General features: G+C 43.0%; 1 protein-coding gene across 1 annotated transcript in view; it reads right to left on the bottom strand.

Moving 5' to 3' along the window:
* The window catches only part of LOC138298467 (low-density lipoprotein receptor-related protein 2-like), a 1,267,625-nt gene that overhangs the window by 1,135,819 nt on the left and 108,313 nt on the right, over nt 1-23,493 (bottom strand). The window contains exon 3 of the mRNA XM_069236878.1: nt 10,884-11,003. Coding sequence (XP_069092979.1) covers nt 10,884-11,003 — 120 coding nt within the window. The remainder of the gene's footprint in view (nt 1-10,883; nt 11,004-23,493) is intronic.

Raw genomic sequence — 23,493 nt, 5'->3', positions numbered from 1 at the left:
AATGTATATTCGAAATCTAAAGATTAAAACATCTCAGGAAAGCAGAAACGTTATGGAACAGTTAAATGTAATGTCTTTGTTACAATATTTACTATCCTATTAGAAACAATGTGTAATATGTTGAATACAAAAGGCGGGAAATCTAGACAGAAGCTTTGAACCAGCACATACTTCTAGGGCTGTTCAAGAACCTAAATGTAGTGTTTGAGTTAATAATGGAACCCTTTTGGCTCCCGATGGACTTCGTAGAACTGACGCAAGGGTTAAAAGCATGGTGCAGTGAAGGCATTTAGACTGTGGAGTTCATAGTTACAGGCAGGTGGATTAAGATGTGTATACCCAGCTGTGTGAGTGGCACAATCATTGGAGAGTACCCAAGCTGGGGGAAGACACTACAACTGGTGACGAGACAGTGAATAAGTAACCCCAAGATTGACCGTGCTCTCCCATAGTTTGCTGTGGTCCAAGCAAACTGCTTGTGCGTGTCATGTGTGCCTATGTCAAAGTGCGGAATCTACTTTTGGGTTATGTGGAGTCAAAGTACATCTCAAACTGGTGTAAAGCACTTTAAGAGAACGAAAGCTTCACTGAGCAGTCTACACCTCATTGGACAAGAACCTGCTGGTAGGGCCGTAAAGAGGTACTATGCTAAACAAAGCAATACATCATATGGAGTGATAACACTAAAGGCGGAAAGATACAGAAATGAAGCACTAAAAACTAACAGTCTGATATGAGTAAATTACACAAAAGCGCTGGCTGACAGAATAAAGCATACTGTTGCACTTACCAGAGCCTCGATAAGAGTCCTATAACCTCAGCAGCAAGCAAAGAGACCCAAGAAGCACAGGAGGCTGTGCTTACTGAGCAGTCCAATACATAAAGCAGCACACCAAAGCTGCCACCATTAAAAAGTCAGTCATTCTTAGTGATGACAAGACAAAAATGCAAGTGCCCATTCATGGGCTTCACGATACAGCATCAAATGCCTGTTTACTTAGCTTCAACACAGCTGCTGATATGGGACTGATCGCAGTGTAGTACGACATGAATGCTCGTGAAATACAGATCCCTTTGTTTCCTGAGTTAGGAAAATTTAAGAGTATGAAAGCACAATTGCATAATGGGGACATCAGTCTTGCTGCTAAGACGGACATTGCATTTCGTTTACAAGAAACTTGAAAAGGAATGCCAGTCATTACTTAAACATGATATCATTGAGCGCTCTACTGGCCAACATGGGTTTCTCCCATAGTGGTAGTACTCATAAAGGACAGTAAAGGAGCTGTACGCAGCTGTGTGGATATGAGTCATATGAACAAAGCAACTGAAGGAAAATCCAGGTCTACACATTGCTGATAACAGCTGAATGGTGCAAAGTTCCTCCCTTGGCTTGACTAAAAGATATCAGTTGGCACTCTGGGAGAATTGCAGGTACATTAGGACCTTTTCTACACATTGGTCTAGTTCGATATAAAAGACTAAGTAACGGTGTGTCTTCAGCTACACAGCTTTTTCAAGATGTAAATTGACATACAGCCAGTCACAAATGCTTTTAACTATAGTGATGACACTAGGAGCATGATAAAGCTCTCAACCACATGTGTAGTTTACCTCCTGAGTGAGGTTTAACTTTGAATGCAGAGAAATGTGAATTCCATAAGAAAGCTACATTTCTTTGTCCCCATCTTTTCTGATGGGGGTAGGACACCCAATCCAGCGTAAGTACAAGAGTTGTCAACTGCCAGTTCCCCACAGGATGTTTCCATGTTCTGTTCATTCCTTGGCATGGCCACTTACTGTTCCAGGTACAAGATTTTGGCACCATGAGTGCTCCATTGAGACTTAACAAAAAAAGAATGTTTCATTTCATTGGTTGACTGAATGAGAGGAAAGTTTTAAGAGTCAAACATATACGGATAACGCTATTGAAATGGCATATTTTATTCCCAAGCTTCAAACAGACGCTGAAGCTAGCCCAATCCTTGCATAGAACAGTGGACACCCAAATGCTTGAAGATGTATTGTGGCATAGGCAAGCAAAAGTTTGCGTCCTACTAAACATGCTTATTTACCAGCAGGGCTGTGGGCTTGTTAACATTTCCACTTGTTTTTACACAGAAAGCCCTTTATGCTTGTGACTGATCTAGCATTGTTGACTATTATTTGCAAATCAAATTCCAAGATGCCTCCTCCCATTGAATGTTGCAGTCTTCCATTACAACAATACAATTACACAATTGTACAAACTGTGAAAGATCCAAACCCTGCCAGCTACTTCTCCAGAGTTCCGATAGTGTCATGGTAACCCATCCAAAACTGCTGAAGCCTACTAAGGTCATTGGAAAATCAAACACCAGCTGTCATTTCGCTGGAGCAATTGGTCATTGCCGCTAGTCAAGATAGTGACATGTTAAAACTGAAAGACGTTACAGTCTTGGACCCAGCACACTCAACCTCTTGTCAGTAAGTACCAGAAGCTCAAAAATGTCAAAAGATGAACTGTGACTCAGAAAAGCTTTATCCTAAGGGGTTTGAGAATTGTTATTCTGGAGTCTGCAACACTTAATTGAAGTGGCCCATGAAGGGCATTGTGAAATTGTTGCCACTAAACAAGCTCTCCGAGACCAAGTCTGGTTTCCTCATATCGATGGGAGTTGAAATGAAGTAGAGTTGAGGGCCTGTCATCTATACAACTGCCAGTCATTGAAAATCACTCAACCCACTTTAAGCGGGTCAGTTGTCAAAGCAGGTATGGGAAAGAATTGCTGATGACTTTCGGTCCTCCGGACAATGGACATCATCCAATAGTGGTTGTTGATGAATTCCTGTTTTCCATTGACCGAAGATCTCTCATCCATCACAAGAGTCAGATATTAGGCGGCATCTTTAAGACACAGGATGCTCCTGCAATCTTAAAACCCAGCAATTACCCACCTTTCAACAGTTGAGAATTCAAAGATCGGCTCAGTCATGCTAATATGACGCATCAGAAGAGCACACATCTTTGGCCCAGGCCAATGGCCTTGTTTAACATTTCATGAGTACAAAGAAGAAAATTGTTCAACGTGCTGTACTGGAAAAGCCTGACTTAAAACGGTCTAGAATTCTACCCTGCACATCTACCTTTCGACCCCTCTCGATCACAGTTGAAAGCCTGGAAACTGATGTTCGGGAGAGCCATGACCATCAAGTTATCTGAATGGGCCAACAGAAGATCAAGTGCGGAAGGGAAAAAAACCTGTAACGAAGACTTGAATCAAAAAGAAAACTAATGCCAATGCAGATAAATAACATGCAAAAGATAGCTTTCCCTAGAGGAGACTGAATGCTTGTCAGTCAGTCAAGGCGACAAGTCTGATGCTCTATTTGATGCTGTGCCATTCCATGTCGTAACAAGTAAAGGACGCGTGTATGCCCAACATCCTGGAAAGTCCCTCACGCAAGACTCCTCACATTTCCAAATTGCAGCACACCACTCAGATACTGGTTTTGAAAGGATAATTGAAAAACCTGACTGCAGTTGCTCCTGCATCGCCAACAAAGATTGTGGACACTTCTATTGCCAGGTTCCCTAGACACAACTGGGACCAGTAGTCAGGCTATATGAATGTGTATACATTTGTTAAAAAGTGTAATTTATTTTTTATTTAACAGAGGGTAGTAGTGTTGGGTGAGTGTATGGCATATCCCTTTTAGCTCCTGATGGGCTCTGTAACTGACATAAGGATTAAGGTCCTAGTGAATGGAAGTCAAGTTTACAATGTTGAGTTTACAGTTACAGGCAGATGACTAGGCATGTAAACCAACTCTAACTGTGGTGTAGTCATGGGTAGGTACCCAGGCTGGGGAAGACCCTATGATCTATTTCCTGCTGCTTCATAACCTCAATAATTCTTTTAGAAGCGACTTATACTGAAGGAAAAGCTTGTTAAGAAGCAGAGACTTGGTACTTTCCACTCCATCTTGTATAATGGCAAACTTCTGTGCTTATACTGGCTGTCAATGCAGAACATCTACAGATTCCCTGACTAATTTGAATCAAGGTTTGATTCTTCATAAGCATATCATGTGAAATAGGTTCACAATCTAGTTCTACCTACTGTCCAGTCTCTGATCAGTGCTGAAGATTCTTGCCAAAGCACTGTCCAGCAATTGTGAGCAAGTAACATCTCTGGTTCAGCCTTACCATTTAAGCTTTATGCTGGGCTGATCTACTAGACAATACAAGTCACCTTTATAATGCGCTAGCCGAATGATTGGAAGGACTCTTGGCCATCCAGTTGACGGTGTCTCAAAAAGCCTCTTGTTCGGTAAGGTGGGAATACTTACCTCACTGAACAAGACAAACATGGGACCAAAATTAATCAGATACATGCACCTGCTATGTATAGACTTGATAGCAAGAGTGAAAGTGAGTGGCTCTGTATCTGACACCTTTCCTGTGTGAATGGGCACAAAACAGGTTTGTCTGCACCCACCCTGCTCCATCACCAAGCAGCCCTTGGCAGAATGTATCAGAATAGATTGACTACTAGGGGATTCAACAGGGCACCTGAAATAGCAGATTATGTCTTTCTATGAGGATTTCTTGCTTAGGCTTACAAACACTCCACATGATTAGAGTTCAGTGTATTATCTTGCCTCAGAACCTGGCCATGTTTGTGGTTTATTTGATAGGTGTGACTCCTTAAAAGTCTTCAATGTCCACAGAATCTTACAAATGTGAGTGGGGCTTTCTAAGCCTGCAGATTTACCAAACAATGGATACGTCCAGGGCATGGATAGAAACAAAACCGCCATACTCAGTGGTGTTGCATTTTGATCCCCTCTTCCAATATTACTGATGGGTAGGATGGATTACCCTTAAAATGGAGACCTTGCTACTTCATCCGCTCCAAAGTTTCCCATACAAGTGAAGCTTCCTCATATAGATTAGCTAATTTGGTGTGGCTTGTGGAAACAAAGTCCCTAAAATAGACCTAGCTAAAGGGCTTAAAGCACCATGCAACAGGTGAATTAGTGCAGCAGACGCCACTTCATGTTAACAAGCATCACAATTATAACCAATGAATGTTTTATGATACATATGAAAAACTCCCAGCTATGTACGGTGATTAAGTAATGGCACAACACTAAAGATTTTGAAGTGGCAAATCAAACAAAGACCCCTTTGTGGCTGGGAACCATTTTATATCAGGTCGGCAGTATATGGGGGTTTCAGAGGTGGGACATTATTAGAATAACCAAGGTGAGTGTCTGGGACAGCCATGCCATGCCATCATTTGAAGACATCCAGAAATAATTCAAGTTATAATAAAACCAGTTGCTTAGATACACCCAATTAAACAATGCACTTCACCGTAGGTAAACTGCCTCCCTGTGATACCACACTAATCCATTGGAGGCATCTGGTATAAATGAAAGAATCCCAGGTGTGCCACTCATTTCTGATACATACCACTATCCATATTGCACATACCGTACGACACTAAAGCTCTGGTGTTTTGACATATCGGAGAGAACAAACTTGGGATTTCACACACATTTGGGCAATGCTGTAAAATATATCCATTTAGGGAGGGTTTTCATCATACATTGAGAGAGGTTCTGGGGTAGAAATAAACTGAACAAAAATCACCACTACTGCACATAGCAATAGACTGACACACAGGTATAACATGGCACTATAATGAATTGGCGTACTACTGATTAAAAGATAGCCAAGAACAGGTGAAGTGTGGAGCCCCACCCTTAAAAACATGGAAGAGGCTACACCATTGCATGATCTTAAAAATACCCGATAACTCAAAACAAAAATGAAGGTAATGTCCCTAAAAACATTCCAAGGTGTGGGCAGATTAGTTTCCACACAGGGGAATTGTTCTTGACACAATAAGATCCTGCATAGGACTATACATCATACATGACCTAGCCTGAGATGCAACATATATGTTTTGGTTTATTTTTGAACAAATATGGTCAGCAGGGAATGTGGCCTTGAGTTGAAGCCTTTCTGTATGACATGCTAATGGAATCATTCCTTTGTCATTTTTTGTTTTATGGCCATTTTAATCAAGCCAACACCCCATCTAAGGTTCATAAACAGCTAAAATCTCTATTAAACAGATCCTTGTGGTTAATAAGGCAACCCAAAAATGCAATGTCTAATAGTAGGAACTGGATAATTTAATCCACACAATCCTACAAACGGAATATTGGTAAGGGAGTTGATGTCAAAACCTAGATAAACCCTGCAAAGCTATTCTACCATATACAGATGTCCATTAAGCATTTGAGCTTAATAGTGCTAGTAAAGCACAAGCTCCAAATATGCAAAGAGGCAAGGCAGATGTTGCCAAATACTTTTAGCTATTAGGCTAGACATCTAAAGTAGATACCCAGGTAGTCTGACCAATTCTAGCCAGTCTAAGCATATGTCTGACTACATAAATTACAGTCAGTTCTTGAAACAGATGCAACAATGTATGATTCAGGCACAGTGATCAGGAGGTCTTGCAGACCACATATTCAATGGCCTGTAGAATTGACATTTTGGTTCTTAGCAAGGAAATGATATCACCACAGGACTGTCAAGTGCTGGCAATGTTCAAGAAGACGAGTGCCCACAAGCAAATGTCAAACCAACAATCCAGCTTCATAATAGTGAAGACAATCTTTATTGGCTATGTGACCCCAATTAATGGCACTGATTAAAGCGGAAAGGTACCAGCCTGCTTTACATGACTCCCAGAGAGGGCACTGCAAAACCAGGAGCTACAAATCAATTATTTATTGGTTTATTAGTAATTCTAATCAAAGAAAAACAATTTTGCATCATACCTTTGCCATCGTTAGAGCATTCCATCAAACAAGCACTGGACACACCAATAGGTCTTACCTTTTAAGGTCTCATCTGACCTTACAGCTTTTCTAATGCTTTTGGCTAATGCAGTATTTTATCAAAAGTAGAAATGCTCGTCTGATATGGTGGTACAGCATCAGCAACAAAAAAATAGATTCACTGCAGGGTGATGACTTACACATGCTCATGCATTATCACATATGTAACCACATGGCAGTCATAACGTGGTGGACATTATTTTAAATTACGTTCAATTTACTGGTCCAAGATAGCGAGAACCAATCTTTGGGAATTATATTTTAAAGATGGGGTGCAGAGGAGCAAAGGGGGAGTTCAGACTTTTAAAAAAGAAATCAAGGAGAGAAAAGCAGCCAGAAAGCATGTGGATGCAGGCGTTTGAGGGAGCAACCAGAACACTACGGAGAGAGCAAATACTCGTATGCACTCCTGTGGAGTTAAGGTAGATTAAAAAAGTAGTTCCTTGTATGTAAGCAATGTAATGCTAGAGGTAGTCAAATCTAAAGGATCAGAAAGTAGCTCCTCTCTGGAGGGATAAACAAAGGAAAACAGACAACAGAACAACCAGAAAGCAATTAAAATTGGCAAGACCACCTGATGGTAAGCAATGGGCTGACTAAGTTCACTGTTAGTGCTGTATTGTCCAAAATGGGTCTCAGTTAAAAGGTTGTGTAAGCGAGACCTGATGACATGGCGCCACCAGAGATGGAATAACAAAGTTATTTCCCAATAGCACTGTGCTGCTGAACCTGAAAAGGTTGTAATGTATTTAGCACCATCCTCATTAATGTGCAGTCAGAAATTAAGTTATGTCTAGTTTTTCAAAATAGTGAGGTATGGACAGGAGTGCAGCTTTGATGAAAATGGCTACTGACAGACCAGAACATGTTACTTTAGCTTTTTTGTCCTTCATGCTGGAAAAAGGAGTCAGCTAACTGATGCATGAGTTCACCTTTTCGGTCTAGGGCTTTGGACAGTCTTTCATGAGCAAAGCACATTACGATTAACTGTCTGTTAGTCCAAGGAGCAGCAGGTGCATTCCAGCAGTTGCTGAAACCTCTTGCCAGGTCCGGGGGTGAGTAGGACAGTTGTCCAGTCCTCTAATCCAGAGGAAATCTGAGGTTCTTGTTGCCATATTTATGCACCACCAAAGTGCCCTGCATGGCAAAGCAGTCACAAGACAATGGGCTGCCAGATTCACTTCGCTACTTGTGGCATCTAGCTACACCAAAGTGCCCTGTTCTGCCCACTCCAAAAATGTCCTAATCATTTTCTTGGGTGTGAGCTTGGTAGTCCACCCTAGAGGTGTGGCTACAAGGGGGTTACCACAGCCTCAGAAACGATTTGTTTCGCAACTGCTTTTCACCTCTGTACCTGCCACCTGCCCTATCTCAATACAGGGCCAGCCTCTTCAGTGCTTTCGATTTACCTATCAATGGCTACTTCTACTTTGAAGCTAACCTTTTGGGCATACACCCTCTGGTTTCTGCGAGGGGAGTTAACCACTCTGTTTGCAGCAGGTCTCTTGTTCCTGGGCTTGGGAGTCATTCACACTCCTTAGGAGGGCAGAAGGCTGTCTGGTGACGAGCATCTGTGAATAGACCGTCAAAAAACAGGGCACTTTTCTTAAAGTTGCTTTTCTTTTAAGAGCCATTAAACTTCATTTGGTGAACTTGTCTGGCTCAAAGCCATGATTAATCGGATATCACAAAGAACCAACTTTAGTCCCAATCAGAAGTTAGCAGGGCTGAGAGGTCAGCCTTTAACTCTACTTGCCAATTAGACTACTAGCCTTTTTACAGTATTTAAAAACAGATTTTACTTTTAGGACATGTTAAAGTAAATGTCCTACCTAATATATATTGTTTCTAACCTTAAGGCTCAATAGGCCTTTGTGGCAGACATTAAGGGAAGTGCGGGTTTTGCCATTGGTATGAATTGCAAAGTCGAATTAACAGTTTAAAATTGATAATCCAGTCTACAGTGGCATGGTGGGAGACATGTTGTACTTCACACAGGGTGGCAGAATCAGTGTTCGACCTAGCTGGACACAAATTCCGGATACCCTTGGTACCATATACTATGGATTTAGAAGTTAATCTATGCCAACAGAGGATAGCCAATTCAACAATCACTTTGCAAAGGTTTAGAACACCAGCATTGAGGTCTGGTTAGTAGGCCGCAGTGCACCAAGTCAAAAACCCAGCAGCACCAGCCAAAAACTTTGGGTGTGATCATGCAAACAGGCATTTCCTTACAGTGGTGCGAAACCAAAGAAATAAAACACATGACTAACGGGAATCATTATGTGCTAGAGTATGGCTGTTTTGTAACCTGTTTTGCCTCCTTAATGAGCTGTCAAGTGGCCCACTGTCATTCACTGTCAGCGAGCCAAGGTGCTTTCCCCAACAGCAGTTTGAATTCTGGGACTTGAAAATGTTTGAGCTATATGAACAAGTGGACCTGCAAACTATGTTGTGTTGGCTAAAATTCACGGATGAGTGGGCATCTTACTTGTTGGGGTGACCTACACCCAAACCACGTATCTGCTTGTATCTTAAATATAGAGTAAGCACTTCCTTTGTATTAAAAAAAAGCTGCAGAATGTGTAGATGGGGGGGGAATATCTTAAACTGGGGGTTCAAGTCACCATGTCTTTCTACCTGAAAGAGTGCGCCCTTTATTTGAACATGAATCATTCACTAGCCTCTTGTCCACAGGTGATATGGTACACTGCCAGTGCATGCTTAATTTGCGATTGGGTACTCGATACATTTGAATAAAAGAACAAATAAAGCACATTTCACTGTCTGCACTGGGAACATGTTGCCGATTAGGCTCGTCCCTTCTTGAAGTCAAAACCATGGTCGTCGTTTTATCCGGTTTGGACTGCTTGTTCACTTAGCACCTCGGAGGTCTGCATGGTGGGGGCAACGCCAATCCCACAGTGCTGCAAGGAGAACCGAAACCCCCTTGCTGGAAACAAAACTACAAACGGTAACACATGGGCACGTTCGACTGTGAGTTGCAAAACACAAGGCCAATAGTGACAATTGCCTTCCGAGGTCAGTTTTCGTTATGCCCACAATATATCTTTGCAACCAGACCAGCTGCACCATCAGGTAGGCTTCAATTTCAAAATCGAGATTAAGTAATCTAGCAATCGCCCTTTAGCTACCCCTTTATCCCCACCTTTGTTCCCAGAGGCACATGCATTTTTCAGACTCCTGGCCAGAACCCGGTTGCATATGGGACATGGCCCAGCGAGACAAGCAAAACCTCACTATGCGTCCCACAAGGGACCAAGGATAAAGCTATTGCCATGACCTGCTTCATTTCCATATCTGCCTCTACAGGGTGGTTTAAGTAGCGAAACTAACCGGGTATAATCCACTATGCGGAACATTCTTGCTTGATTGTAATCGTGACAATTTGTGCAAATGCTAAAATACCTCAAACAAAAAATTAAGCCATCTGACCATGCCCAATAACAAGTCGAGAACGCTGAGCACAGCAGTTCAAATAAATTAACACTGCGAACGGAAGTGTACAAAGTAGCGTTTTTTAGACATGCACCAATATAAAACTAATTCCCTTCTAGTTCAGGAGAGCTGGTGTATGGAGCGATTTTCTCAGAACAAACATTAATGCCCTACAAGCTGAAATGCCAATTTCCTAGAAATTCGATTAATCTTTGAGATTTAACTATTAGGTTCTTGAAAAATTCTCTGAATGCCATTAAAAAAAATATATGCGGCATTTATCGGAAACCTGCGCCAGCCACATACAACCATTTTGCATAAAGCATACACCAATACCACAGTAAGGCTAACCGAGTTAAGGCGTGTTGGGCCAGAGTGGATTGAATTCTAATTCGCTTACACACATGGCAACAGAAGTTAGTCAGCAAACTAGTTTAAAGAATATGCTGTAACAATATATAAATGTGTTGTGTCCAAACATGCAAAAGTCCTAATTTACAGAAGCATTCTGTACTTACCGCAGTTGCTCTCATCAGAACCGTCCAAGCAGTCGCCGACCCCATCACAATTCCAGGAGTTAGAAATACACTTTCCATTGTCACACTGAAATGCATTTGTGTCACCATGACATGCTTCCTCTGGATATCGGCCACAGCGAGCAGGGAGGAAAACATTTGAGAGCTTATATTCGAGTCAAACTGGCAGAACTTCACATGACAAATTGAGAAGAACTGGGACAGACCAGATAAATGGGTTACAATCTCGAAAAAACTAATATATCTGCTTTAATGTTGCTGTAGGAAGAAAAATAATTCTTGAAGTCTTATTCTACAATACATGGTCGTCAATTTCACAGATGCGTTTAGTACACGTTAGTCCATTTTAAACAATATTCAAATAATCTTACTTGCGGGGCCTGTTAACGCCAAGCCAAAATGGATTAAACAAAATGTATTCAGTTCTAATGTAAATTTAACGTGTTATATTTACCATGTTTTATATAGGCCTTTAACTACACGTCAGCAGATTTTAACATTTAAAAGATGCGACTATGATCCAATATAAAGATCCTCATTTTACATACCTCTAAATAATGGTCAATTCAGTCGTGTAGTATTGAAACACGCGACCTGTGAATCACCACGTGTTCGTGAATGTTGCTTTCCACACGGAGTGCTTTGGCTGGATGAGCTGTCTTTCCACTGTTGATATGCTTCAATTGCAGTTCATGAGGCTTCCATCTTTAGTTTAAAAGCTGCAAAACCTAGGTATAAGCTTTGCTACCACCCTTTGCCCACTCCTCCCTGGCCGGCTCCCTCATGCTATCACTTTATTGGTAGGCAACAATTTGTAACTTCATTTTATATCATTCCAAGATGGCTGTCTATGTAAACATGTGGTGGTCAACTTGGAATGGAATTTTTGTTTTAAGAAAAATCAGACTTATAACGTTTTCAGTTATTTGAAGAAAAATCGTTAGACAAGATAGAAGCTTTTAAGTCTGTGCAGTGGCCATCCTAGTGTGAAAAACAAGCCTTAGAAAGCAAAAGCCATCCTACCTCCCACATGCACAAAATCACACTATCGTTTATCAAAAGGATCCTATTTTGGTTTGTTTATTCCTAAACACCGCTGCCTAACATTTAGCCAGGGGCACCATACTTTTGTCATTCTGGAAAAAAAGCCTTAGTAAATCCTTCAGTGGTAACGGATAAAAACTGGATTTGATAATACTTATTTTACTTCATGTAGTATTGTACACTGAATGTTCCCATTTAGAATTGGTCCCTTGGAAAGCACAGAATGCTGCATTTGAAAACTGCAGTTTCAGTAAGACAGGAGTAAAATAGCAAATTCTGAGAAACTTGATTTATGGGAGACAAGCACATCTAAATTCAAATTAACAAGCTGACCGTGGTACGCCACCATACTTCAAAACCTATATAAAACTTTAAACCTACCAGCGAGAAGGGCTCACGTTGCCTTTATTTGCAATGTGATACATTTCATGATTAATGTTTCACAGTTTTAGACTATAATAGAAATAGGCTGGATTAAGAAGGCAAATGATTTACCAGCGGATTAGGAAATTTACCTTAGCCCTCATGTCGGTTTATAATCTGAATTAAGGAGTTTACATTTTATCACGTTCTTGTCTTAGAAAAAGACAAACATTTGTAAATCAATTATTTACCGGTAATTACAAGAGACTAGTATCACTTTAGAATGCTTAATTTCCACAGGGTCACTGAAATTGTGGCAGGATAGGACCAAGTTATGTGGCAGGTTTAAGTAAACTATGCGGCACGATGCATCATATTTTGTAATAGCATTATTTCATCATTCAAGCTTGGTAATGCTGTCTGGGCACTGGTTCCACCTCATTAGTATCAGTTTAACCAACAAGTTACTTAAATTCGGTAACACCTTTTCTGGTAGAGTATTTAGTTGCAGATTCCTTACCTTTGAATTCTCCCAAGCATCAGACTGGACCCAGAAGATTTTCATGAGCAGTGCCCCTGTGTAATGGTAGGGGGGCATCGTTCAGAATCTTGTCAGTCATCAGCATTGTCCTCACCAGAAATGAGGTCACAGTCCCTATATATTTGCTACCCAAGCATGCAGACTTCTGTTTCTTTGCACGACTTTCTGCGTCCAAAGCACAGAGCCTTGAAGATCACAGACTACTTATGTGTCTAAACAAAGGCCCTGTAAGGGAAGTCCTTGCCCCTAAAAATCAAGCCAGTGCGGGGAGGATGGGTGGGGTGGTATGTAATTTGCAGCTAGATACAGTTTACCAGATAAGGAGTTAATGTAGGTAAAGTAGCTTGTCTATCTGATAGAGACATGTAGCTGCAGATTCCATTCCTTTGGAATGGATACCCAAAGGTCATCCCCGAAGGTGGGTCTAGGAACCAAGTTCAAACAAAGTTCTGCAGGACTGAACGGGCAAAGTGCCCATCCCTATGGACCAGTGTCCAGGCAGTAGACTTTGGTAAATATGTGCAGAGACGTCCATGTCACAGCCTGAGATGTCCAGAGCTGGAACTCCACAGTAAGTGGTCACAGCTTTAGTTCAAGTAGAATGAGTGCGCAAACCCTTGCGGGGGGGGACTTTTTGGCCAGTGTGTAGCAGATCAACCATCTGGAGAGGATTTTCTTCTGTACTGTCCCACCTTTCTTCACACCCATATACACTACAAAGAAATGGTCATCCACCCGGAACTTTTTTGTACAATCATGATAGAAAGCCACTTTTGTGGGTCCAGGTAGAGTAGTCTTTTCTCTTCCTTAGAAGAGGTGGTGAATAACACGTAGGCATGGTGAAGGATTAGTCTATTTGAAAGGGCATGACCACTTTTGGCAGAAAAGAGGCCCTTGTGCAGAGCACCACCGTCAGGATCTATATAGAGGTAGGAGGGCTTAGATAAGGCCTGCAACTAACTCACTGTGGGCAGATGTAATTGCCTCAATGTAAGAAGCTTAAGGGGACGGATGTGGAGTTGCTCGAAAGGAGTGCACATCAAGAAACTCAAAACTAAATTAAGATCCCACAGGTGCATAATGAATGGAAGTGGAGGAACAATTAGTAAGACCCTTAAGGAATGTCTGTACAATAGAACAAAACTGGGAAGGTTGATCAGGCAACCGTAAAAAAAAAAAAGTTGAGATAACAGACAAATCCCTAAGGAGTGCTGGGTAAGGGAAAGAATCACTAGGGTCCTCAGAAAGAGGGGCATAAAGAGGGTCAGACTTGTTTTTGCACCATGTCACAAATTTCTTACAACAGGTGTATACTGTCTTAGTAGAGGAACACCTGGCTGCCAAGATTAAGTTACAGATTTCATGAATGTCAAAAACTGTCAACTGCCTCTACACAATCTCCACACAAGAAGGTGGAGCGTGGACAGATTCAGAACCCTCCCCTGCTGCTACAACTGAAGATCCTCTAAGGGGTAGTTGGATTAAAAGATCTATGGACTTACTCAGCAGCTCAGGAAACCAGACTCAATGTCATGCACAGTCATAAGGACAACTTGGGCAGAGTTGTTCCTGATTTTGAGGACCTGGGCAGGAGTGGTATGGTTGGAAAGGCATACATGACTGAGTTCCACTCAAGATGAAGTGTCAGAGCGATAGCCTTGGAAATTCAAAGAAGCAAACTGCTGACAGTGCGTTCTCGGAGGAGGCGAGCAGAGCTAACCACAGCTCCTCACACTGCTCAAAGACCTTACACCAGCTCCAGATTAGACTTAAATTCATGATCCACTAGGTATTTGTGACAGATTGTCCGCTCTGGACTTCAGAAAGCCTGACATGTTGTACCACCAGGGAAATGCCCTGCTGTTCCAGTCAAGTCCAAAGGTGAACGGCCTTATGACAAAGGGTCCACAACCCCACCCCACTTGTTGCAGTACCACATGGCAGTGGTGTTGTCTGAACACCTGCACCATGTTTTCCCTGATAGAGAAGAAAGGCTTTCAATGCCAGTTGGATTGCACAAAGCTTGAGCATGTTAATATGGAGTCAAGCTGCCGCTGGATACCAGATGGATGATCTCCACTTCCCAGATGGCCACCCGATCCCAGGAAAGACATGTCTCAATACAGTCAGACGGGGAAGGGGGATCTGCCTCTGGCCCAATCATTCATTAACCACTACTGCAGATGTTTTGCAGCTCCCTCCGAGATCTGGACTGTGATGGAGTCCCCGTACATTGCACCCACTGGAACTTCAGGTCCCACTGCAAAGCCTGCATATGTCATCTGCCATGTGTCACCAGCAGGATGCAGGCCATCCATAAGGCCCAGCAGTGTTATCACCAAAATCCAGGATAGCAGCTGAATCAGTGTCATATCCTGAATATCCTGGACTCGCCACTCGGAAGGATAAGCCCAAAACTGCACCATGTTGAGACCAGCTCAGATGTTAGTGGAGCGTCCGAGAGGACGTAAAGTGTGGCAGACATTTATAACGAACCACAGCAAATGCAGGTCTGCCGTAGTCTTGAGGTTGGAGACAACAGCCCGCAGAGAGCTTTCTTTCAGCCACAGACACAGGGGGAGACTAAAACCCCTGATCTTTGCAGATTAACTGCAACCACTGCCATCACCTTAGTGAACACCCGAGAGGGTGATGGTAAGCCAAAGGGGAGCATGGTGAACTGAAAGTACTTATGGCCTACAGTGAGCAGTAGGTAACGTCTGGGAAGGAAGGAAGGACAGGAATATGAAATAACCATCCTGCAAGTCCAATGCTAACATCCAGTCTCCTGGATCCAGAGCAGATGAGACCTGAGCCAGCACTAGCATCTTGAACGTCTTGAGGAAGTGATTGAGGGCTCATAGGTCTAGGATAGGGTGAAGACCTTTGTCCTTTTTGGTGACCATAAAGTAGTGGGAATAGGAACCATAGCCTACTTCTGGCACTGGAGACCTCTTTGGCTCCCTTGGCCAAGACAGCCACAACATCCACGCAAAGAGACAAATGATCCTCTTATCAGATTGTAAGATGGTGGCTTGGATGGAGTAGCCCCTTCAGACTATCTCCCGAACCCACCTAACTGAAGTATTGGATTCCAAGTGGAGCAGGTGATGGTGACTCCTGACGCTAACTGGCCCAAGGTGGGAAGAAGGCATACTAAGGGAGTTTAGAAGCTACTGAGGGAGGAAAGGGGGAACTCCAGCACAGAGTCAGCCTGGTCTCCAAAGGCACAGGTACCATCAAAGATCATGTCCATCAAATAAGCTTGAACATCCCCCAAACAGTAAGACATCCTCAGCCAGGCGTGGCGCTTCACAGCCACTGTTGAAAGTGCTCTGCCTAGCAAGTCTGTCATGTCAAAACTTGCAACGAATTGTGATGTTTGCGGTGCCTCGCTGTTAGCAGCAGCCTTAGAGGGTACATCCCAGGCCCCTTCTGGGACCTGCGCAAGATTTTGTGCAACCATAACCCACAGCATGTGGCAATAATGGCTCAACAAGAATGGAGGGTTACAGATGGTGCACCCACATGGCCTGAATTCATGCTAGCAGAGCCGGACTGCCCAAAAATTAGGCGCATGGCCTCATAGAACTACTTGATTTGGGCAGGGGTCACTGGGTCCCAGAAACTCTGGGAGGTGCAGAATCTGCAGAGGCACAGGTTCCACAGAACAAGGCCTAGAATGACAATGCTCCATCGTTGCATTGGCTGAATGATAAGAAGTCTAGAAGTGCTTAGATTTCTTGCTTTTCTTACACCTCAACTTTATCACCTGAGGACTGAACGGGATGAAGACTACTTTAGACTCCGTGACAGTTTCTAGGACCTTGCTCTTGACAGGCTGACATGTGTAGTCACATGCCAGGCTGCCATTAGCTTTAGGGACCTTGCCCTCAAAGCCTTCGGATGCATGACCCAGCACTCTGAGCATAACTTTAGGTCGTGGTCACACCCCAACCACCACAAACACTGGGTGTGGATCAGTCTTGCAAAATGCAGTAAACTTAAAAATATGCAATTGTTGCAGCTTCACAATCTATAAATCCGTAACAAAAATAAATGCAAAGAAAGCATTTCTGAAAAAGCAAGAAGCAGCCATCAGTGCTACACTCCCAATTTTTACTTGCTGAAAAATCCAATCAGGATGGACAGGCCATCTGACAATGTGCCAACAGAGCTGCAAGCAAGGAGGCTGCTTTTAGAATGTAATGAATTGCCAAGCTCAAGTACTGAATGCAGCTGTTGCCCAATTTTTACAACTCAATGCCAGGTGCCAGGCCAAACCGAGCAGCCTAGAGGAATAAGCTGGCACGTGAAGTGCATGAAAACAAGAATGGTTGTTGGGATGGGGGAGTTGGGGGGGGGGGAAGGAGGTTAACATCAATCCACCTCTGTTTAAAAAAGGCTGAAAACAAAGTCTGGCCAACTTAGTTATACTTCCACATTGTTTCAAATGCAGTAAATGTGCCTTTATGGATGCTTCTATTGGGAGGGATTCTAGTCTTTTTGCCAAAAAATGTAGAAGATAAATTAGAAAATGTCATTGTTTGATTTGGTTTGCTTTTGAGATTAAGTCAAACACTGCTACTCAGTTTCACTGTCACTTGTGAGTCACTGTTTTTGACTAGGCCTTTAATTTTCCAACATTTATACAAGAAAAAATATGCAAATCTCCAAAATGTATTTGTAGTGTTGTCGCACGTATACTGCCTAAATCGTTCTGATCCTTCTATTTAGTAAGGCATGGACTGAGTACTTGTTAAAGGCGCTGAGGAGTTGCTGGTAATCAGGTTTGTTGATAGCTGTTTAAGAGGTTAGTGAACAGCAATCTCTACAAGTTTGGCATAAAACCAACCACTTCATTCTAGTACCACTGACAACTGGAGCAGCGCAATTTAGACTCCATCATTTACAAGTCATTGCTTAAATACACATTTACATTTGACATATTTACTGTGTGCCAGGTACTGGGCAGCCTGCTTACGTGGGAGTAGGGCAGGCACTATATTATCCTGTTCCATAAGTCTCTTAAAAGGAACATGACAGCCTTTCTAAGGCACAGAGCATGGGAGACTACGCTGGTGGAGCCCATAACAGATATGGATTAGGTGCATGCCTGTCAACTGTTAAGTACTTTCTCCTGTACTAGCAGGTTTACACTGCTGCACTTTGATTACTTGCAGTGCATCAATGTGACCCCTTTTCAACTAAATAGGATAGATCCTGGAGCCTGTGTGCTGGGTACAGTGGCAAGGCCAAAGGGGCATAAAATTCCCAAACGATTTCCCAGCTTGCATTTCTCCTGGTGCTGTGTGTGTGGGGGGGAGGGTGTGTGTGGCCATTGGGTAGTTAGGACCCTGAGCACTGGAGGTGTTCTGGCTTAAGGATGTGCTTGAGTGGGGGTGGCAGAAGAACACCACCTGTGCCTATCTCACTAACGAGAAAGCTGTAGATGTTATGGCCGGAGGACTCCAACTGGATGGATTTAATGGTTGTACATTCAGACCCTGGCTTTTAAGAAAAGGGGTGATAGCTATTTTGTGTTGGTATATACAGGCACTGTGGCTGCCAAGCGTGGCTATGATTTATATACACTAGACTAGTTTTATGACTTGGTATATGTGGTACTGTATTCCTCACTATGTACCTTCATGCTATGCTAGCTTACCATATACAGGGACTTACCACTGAGACTGTGGCAATACTTTGTTGTGCTATGGAGCATCTTTTCACATTTCCAAACAGCCCTTTGATTTTATTTAGACTAAACTCATCCCTTACTCAGAACTCTAATTAGATAATTTCATAATCTAATCATGTTTAGGGGACAGATTAACGGTTTCTTAATGGAACACCCATTTCCAATTTTGTTCCTGTACTGCTGTAGTTATGGATTTCTACATTAATTTAATGACTTAAACGATTAAGATATTTCTGCTTTCCAGCTGTGATCCTGTACCTAACATTTTCATGACCTGCGTGTATATTGGACTGATTATTAGTTGGAAATAAAGCTACTTAACTTCCATTACCAATTCTTGGTCCTCATGGTTTGGCCAAACAGGCTTCACAGAAATCTAAGTTGTTTAATATTGTTAACTCCTTCAGCATCTCAGTCAACTTACTCGCTTCAGTGAACTACCTTCCCTGGTGTGAGTCACAACCAGTGGCAGACACCAGGGAAAGAGGGGGGGAGGGGCTGGGTAGTTTAAAAAAGTGGTTTAAAAAAACAAAAAACACTCTGGGTGAGAGAAGATCTTCCGTGTCTCCCTCCCCAGCCCCTTTGGGATGTCAGCGTGTCACTGTTTTCCCCACTGGAGCAGGAAGCGGCTGCAAAGGCACTTCATCTGGTGGGTAACAGGCCAAAATGGCCTCGCCGCCATTCGGAAAGGCCTTGTTAGAAAGGTGAGATCCTCATCTTTCAAACGAGGCCTTCCTGAAACGGTGTCCTGGCACTCAAATCACAGCGCAGTAGCTATTGAAGGCTAGGACACCCCACTAGACAAACCCATCCCTCAACCGGGGCTTTTTTTTTTTTTTTTTTTTTTTTTTTAGATAGCAGACCACTGAGATTTATAAAAAAAAAAAAAACTCACAATGGGGGTGGGTGGGGGAGAATGGGTTTGCCCGTGAGCTGGGCAACCCCCTGTGGGGACATTTAAAAAAAAAAAGTTCTATGGTTTCTCTGGAGTGGTCGGGGTCTCTGTCTATATCTATAGCTATTAGCCATCACTTTTGTTAATGCGTGTGTGGTTTCCCTGGGGGCTGCGATTGACCCCAGGAAAGCCAAACCCACATAATATATATATTTGCCACCAGTTGTCTTGCAGTTGCAGCTTGCGTCTTCAAAGCAATGCACATCCTTCAACTGATACGTTTCAACCGTAGCTTTTGGGCAGCAATAAAGAAGTCAAGTAAGTCTTGTGATTATTTTTCTGCTACAAAAGGAGCTGACTGGTCTAGTGGCCGTTTTGATGCCATAAAGTAGCACAGAAGGTTCATATGCCTACTGCAAAGATCAAATCTGTATTTTATGTAAATAGCTGAGTAGTTTAGTAAAGTCAGCCATTACTTGCACTATAATACAAATGAAATGTATGTGCAAGAGGGCTATGGAGAGATGAAGGGCACTTTTGCTGGGTCTGAAAGAGGTGGTCATGGGAGTGGGAAGCACCATTAATGATTGTTGGACTGGGCACTAGAGGCGCTAAAGACTGAATTGGTATGTGACAAGTTGAAGTAAGTGTCTTTTCGGAGCGTCTTGAAAGAACGTGCCAAGTGAGGGAAGAAGCGTAGCTAAAGTGACCTCTACTGTTGCATACATATCACACACACCAGCAAAGTTAGTGACTGTCTACGTAGTCTAATGTTTTAGAGCAACAGTTTAGCCTGTAGCATAGATGGCATCTCGTTGGATGACTGCTGCTCAAGCCCTCACTCGGGTTATAGAGGACAGCTCTGACGTAGTATCAGACAGACTGCATCTGAGGGATAGGACAATGGCGCAGGCTCAGAGTGATTTTTCAGTCTGAGGAGTTCCACCCAATAACTTCCATTGATGAGGTAGGTGATGAGGCCAGTCCTGCTGTCCACTTGCAAGCAGTCTGTGCAGCAGGACAATAGCAGGTTAGCCCAACCTAGAGAGCAGGTGAATGCAGCAGTAAGCAAAAAGTGCTCTCTTGGGAGCTCCCCAATTTAGTTCAGCCCCAAATGCCACCACCCAAATCGTATTGTGGAAACGCTAAATTATCCATCACAAAACAACCTGTTTTTGTAAGGCAGGCATCTGCGTTTTTGGTCCTGGGCTCAGCAGCCATATAGGGAAATCTACCAAACCCAGACATTTCTGTAAACTAGATATCCGGCGGAGTCCACAGAGGTGTGAATTGTGTGGATTCCCTAAAGTGTTCTTACCCAGAATACCCTGGAAACCTGAAATGTTGAATAAAAACAATTTTTTCTTGGATTTATGTCACACAAACTACAGGAATATGCTGGGATCCACAAAATTCCTACCACCCAGTGTTTCCACACCTGCTCTGAAAAAAACACTACCCCACTTGAGTTCCTGTACCTTGTGCCTGCGTCAGGAATGGATCACCCCAGGGTCAACAGTTGCCCTCATAAGGACCAACATTGACCGTTGTGTGATCTATTCCAGTCACAGGCAGTAGGCCTACCCACAGATGAGGTATCATTTCTCGGGAGACTTGGGAGGGGGGGGGTGGTGGTGAGTGCTGGGGGAAGAAAATTTGTGGCTTCTCTCAGATTCCAGAACCTTCTGTCACCGAAATGTGAGGAAGAAGTGTTTTTGGGCCAAATATTGAGGTTTGCAAAGGACTCTGGGCAACAGAACCTGGTGAGAGCACATGTTACCCCATCCTGGGTTCCCCAAGGTGTCTAGTTTTCGAAAATGCACAGGTTTGGAAGGTTTTCCTAGGTACCAGCTGAGCTAGAGACCAGAATCCACAGCTAGCCACTTTGCAAAAAACACTTCCGTTTTCATTGGCTAAATGTCATGTGTCCACATTGTGCTTTGGGGCATTTCCTGTCGCCAGCACTAGGCCTACCCACACAAGTGAGGTACCATTTTTATCGCAAGACTTGGGGGTGGGGGGGATGTTGGATGGCAGAAAGTCTGTGGCTCCTCTCAGATTACAGAACTATGCAGCACTGAAATGTGAGGGAACAGTTTTTTTTTTGGTTGCAAAATTTTGAGGTCTGCAAAGGATTATAGGTAACAGTACCTGGCGAGAGCCCCACAAGTCACCCCATCCTGGGTTCCCCCAGGTGTCTAGTTGTCAAACATGCACAAGTTTGGTAGGTTTCCCTAGGTGCCGGCTGAGCTACAGGACAAAATCCACAGCTTGGCACTTTCCCAAAAACACGTCAGATTTCAATGTAAAAATGTGAAGTGTCCATGTTGCATTTCCTGTCGCAGGCATTAGGCCTACCCATGCAAGGGAGGTACCATTTTTATTGGAGGACTTGGGGGAAACACAAAATAGCCGAACAAGTATTACCCCTTGTCTTTCTCTACATTTTTTCCTTCCAAATGTAAGACAGTGTGAAAAAAAGACATCTGTTTGACAAATGCCTTGTAATTCACATGCTAGTATGTGCACCCCAGAATTCAGAGATGTGTAAATAACCACTGCTGCTCAACACCTTATCTTGTGCCCATTTTCAAAATACAAAGGTTTCCTTGACACCTATTTCACACTATATTTCACCAAATGAATTGCTGTACACAAGTTATACAAAGAAAAGCCTGTGCAAGGTGCAGCTCCTTTATTGGCTCTGGGTACTTATGGTTCTTTATGAACCTACAAGCCCTATATATCCCCACAAGCAGAAGAGTCCAGCAGACGTAACGGTATATTACTTTTGAAAATGACCTCGCAGGAAAAAGTTAGAGTAAAACGTGGAGAAAAATGGCTGTTTCACCTCCATTTCAATATTTTTTTTTTATTTCCGCTGTTATGTAAGTAAACCTTGTAGGATCTACACAAATGACCAGTTTCTGAATTCAGAACTTACTACTTTTCAGAAATATTTAGCTGTCCGAGATCCAGCATTGGTTTCACACCCATTTTTATCACTAACTGGAAGGAGGCTAAAAGCACAAAATTGCGAAAAAAAGGTCCTGGTTCCAGACAAATGCCAACATTTTGTTAAAAAAATTGGTTTTCGGATTCAACTCTGCCTGTTCCTGAAAGCTGTGAAGATGGTGATTCTAGCACTGCAAGCCTTTTGTTGATGCCATTTTCAGGGGGGAAAAAACAAATGCTTTCTGCAGCCTTTTCCCCCCTATTTTTCTGAGAAACAAAAGCATTTGAGCTGTATTTTGGCTAATTTCTTGGTCTCCTCCAGGGGAACCCACAAACTCTGGGTACCTTCAGAATCCCTAGGATGTTGGAAAAAATGACGTACATTTGGCGTGGATAGCTTATGTAACAAAAAGTTATGAAAGCCTAAGTGCGAACTACCCCAAATAGCCAAAAAAGGGATCAGCACAAGGGCATTTAATGGCCCAACAGCTAAGGGGTTACACAAAGATCCATCAGATGCGAAATTGTAAATCATGCTCACAGTTGAGCTTCAGAGGGTTACCCCCAGCTACAATGCTCATTTGCCCCATAGCTAGATAGGTAACATAACACACCATGGTCAATTAAGATCCTGTGCTTTGTTTCCACAGGGTATCAACAACTACATACAAAATGTAAATGCACCAGAACACCTTTAATATTACAGATTAAGTGTAGCAGAAAGTGTAGGTTCATCTTGAAAATACCACCCCCCCCCCCCGGTAACCATAGGTCTAAACACATGCATACTTAAGCAGGACAACAGTAGCTGGAGGCCTCATGTATACAGGACCAGTTTCCGGCTGGCAGATACATCCTGGCTCATAGAACCAGAATGTATTGGGTGCACAAATAATGACCGCCCCTCGGAACACTGGTAACTTTATCAGCCCAGTCCTTGGGCACAGGAAGGCCATGGTGTCTACTGCTGCACCAACATTAGGGGTCAAAAAGGGTCCTGCCAGTGAGATCTCAGTAGAAAATGTTTGGTCTTCCTACTGTACTGAGGGTGCCCTTCCTCTGCAGCAGTTTTCAGGGGAGATGATTGCTTTCT

Source organism: Pleurodeles waltl, chromosome 1_2 (genome assembly GCF_031143425.1).
Source record: "Pleurodeles waltl isolate 20211129_DDA chromosome 1_2, aPleWal1.hap1.20221129, whole genome shotgun sequence".
NCBI lineage: Eukaryota > Metazoa > Chordata > Amphibia > Caudata > Salamandridae > Pleurodeles > Pleurodeles waltl.
This window is presented reverse-complemented; position numbering and strand designations above follow the sequence as displayed.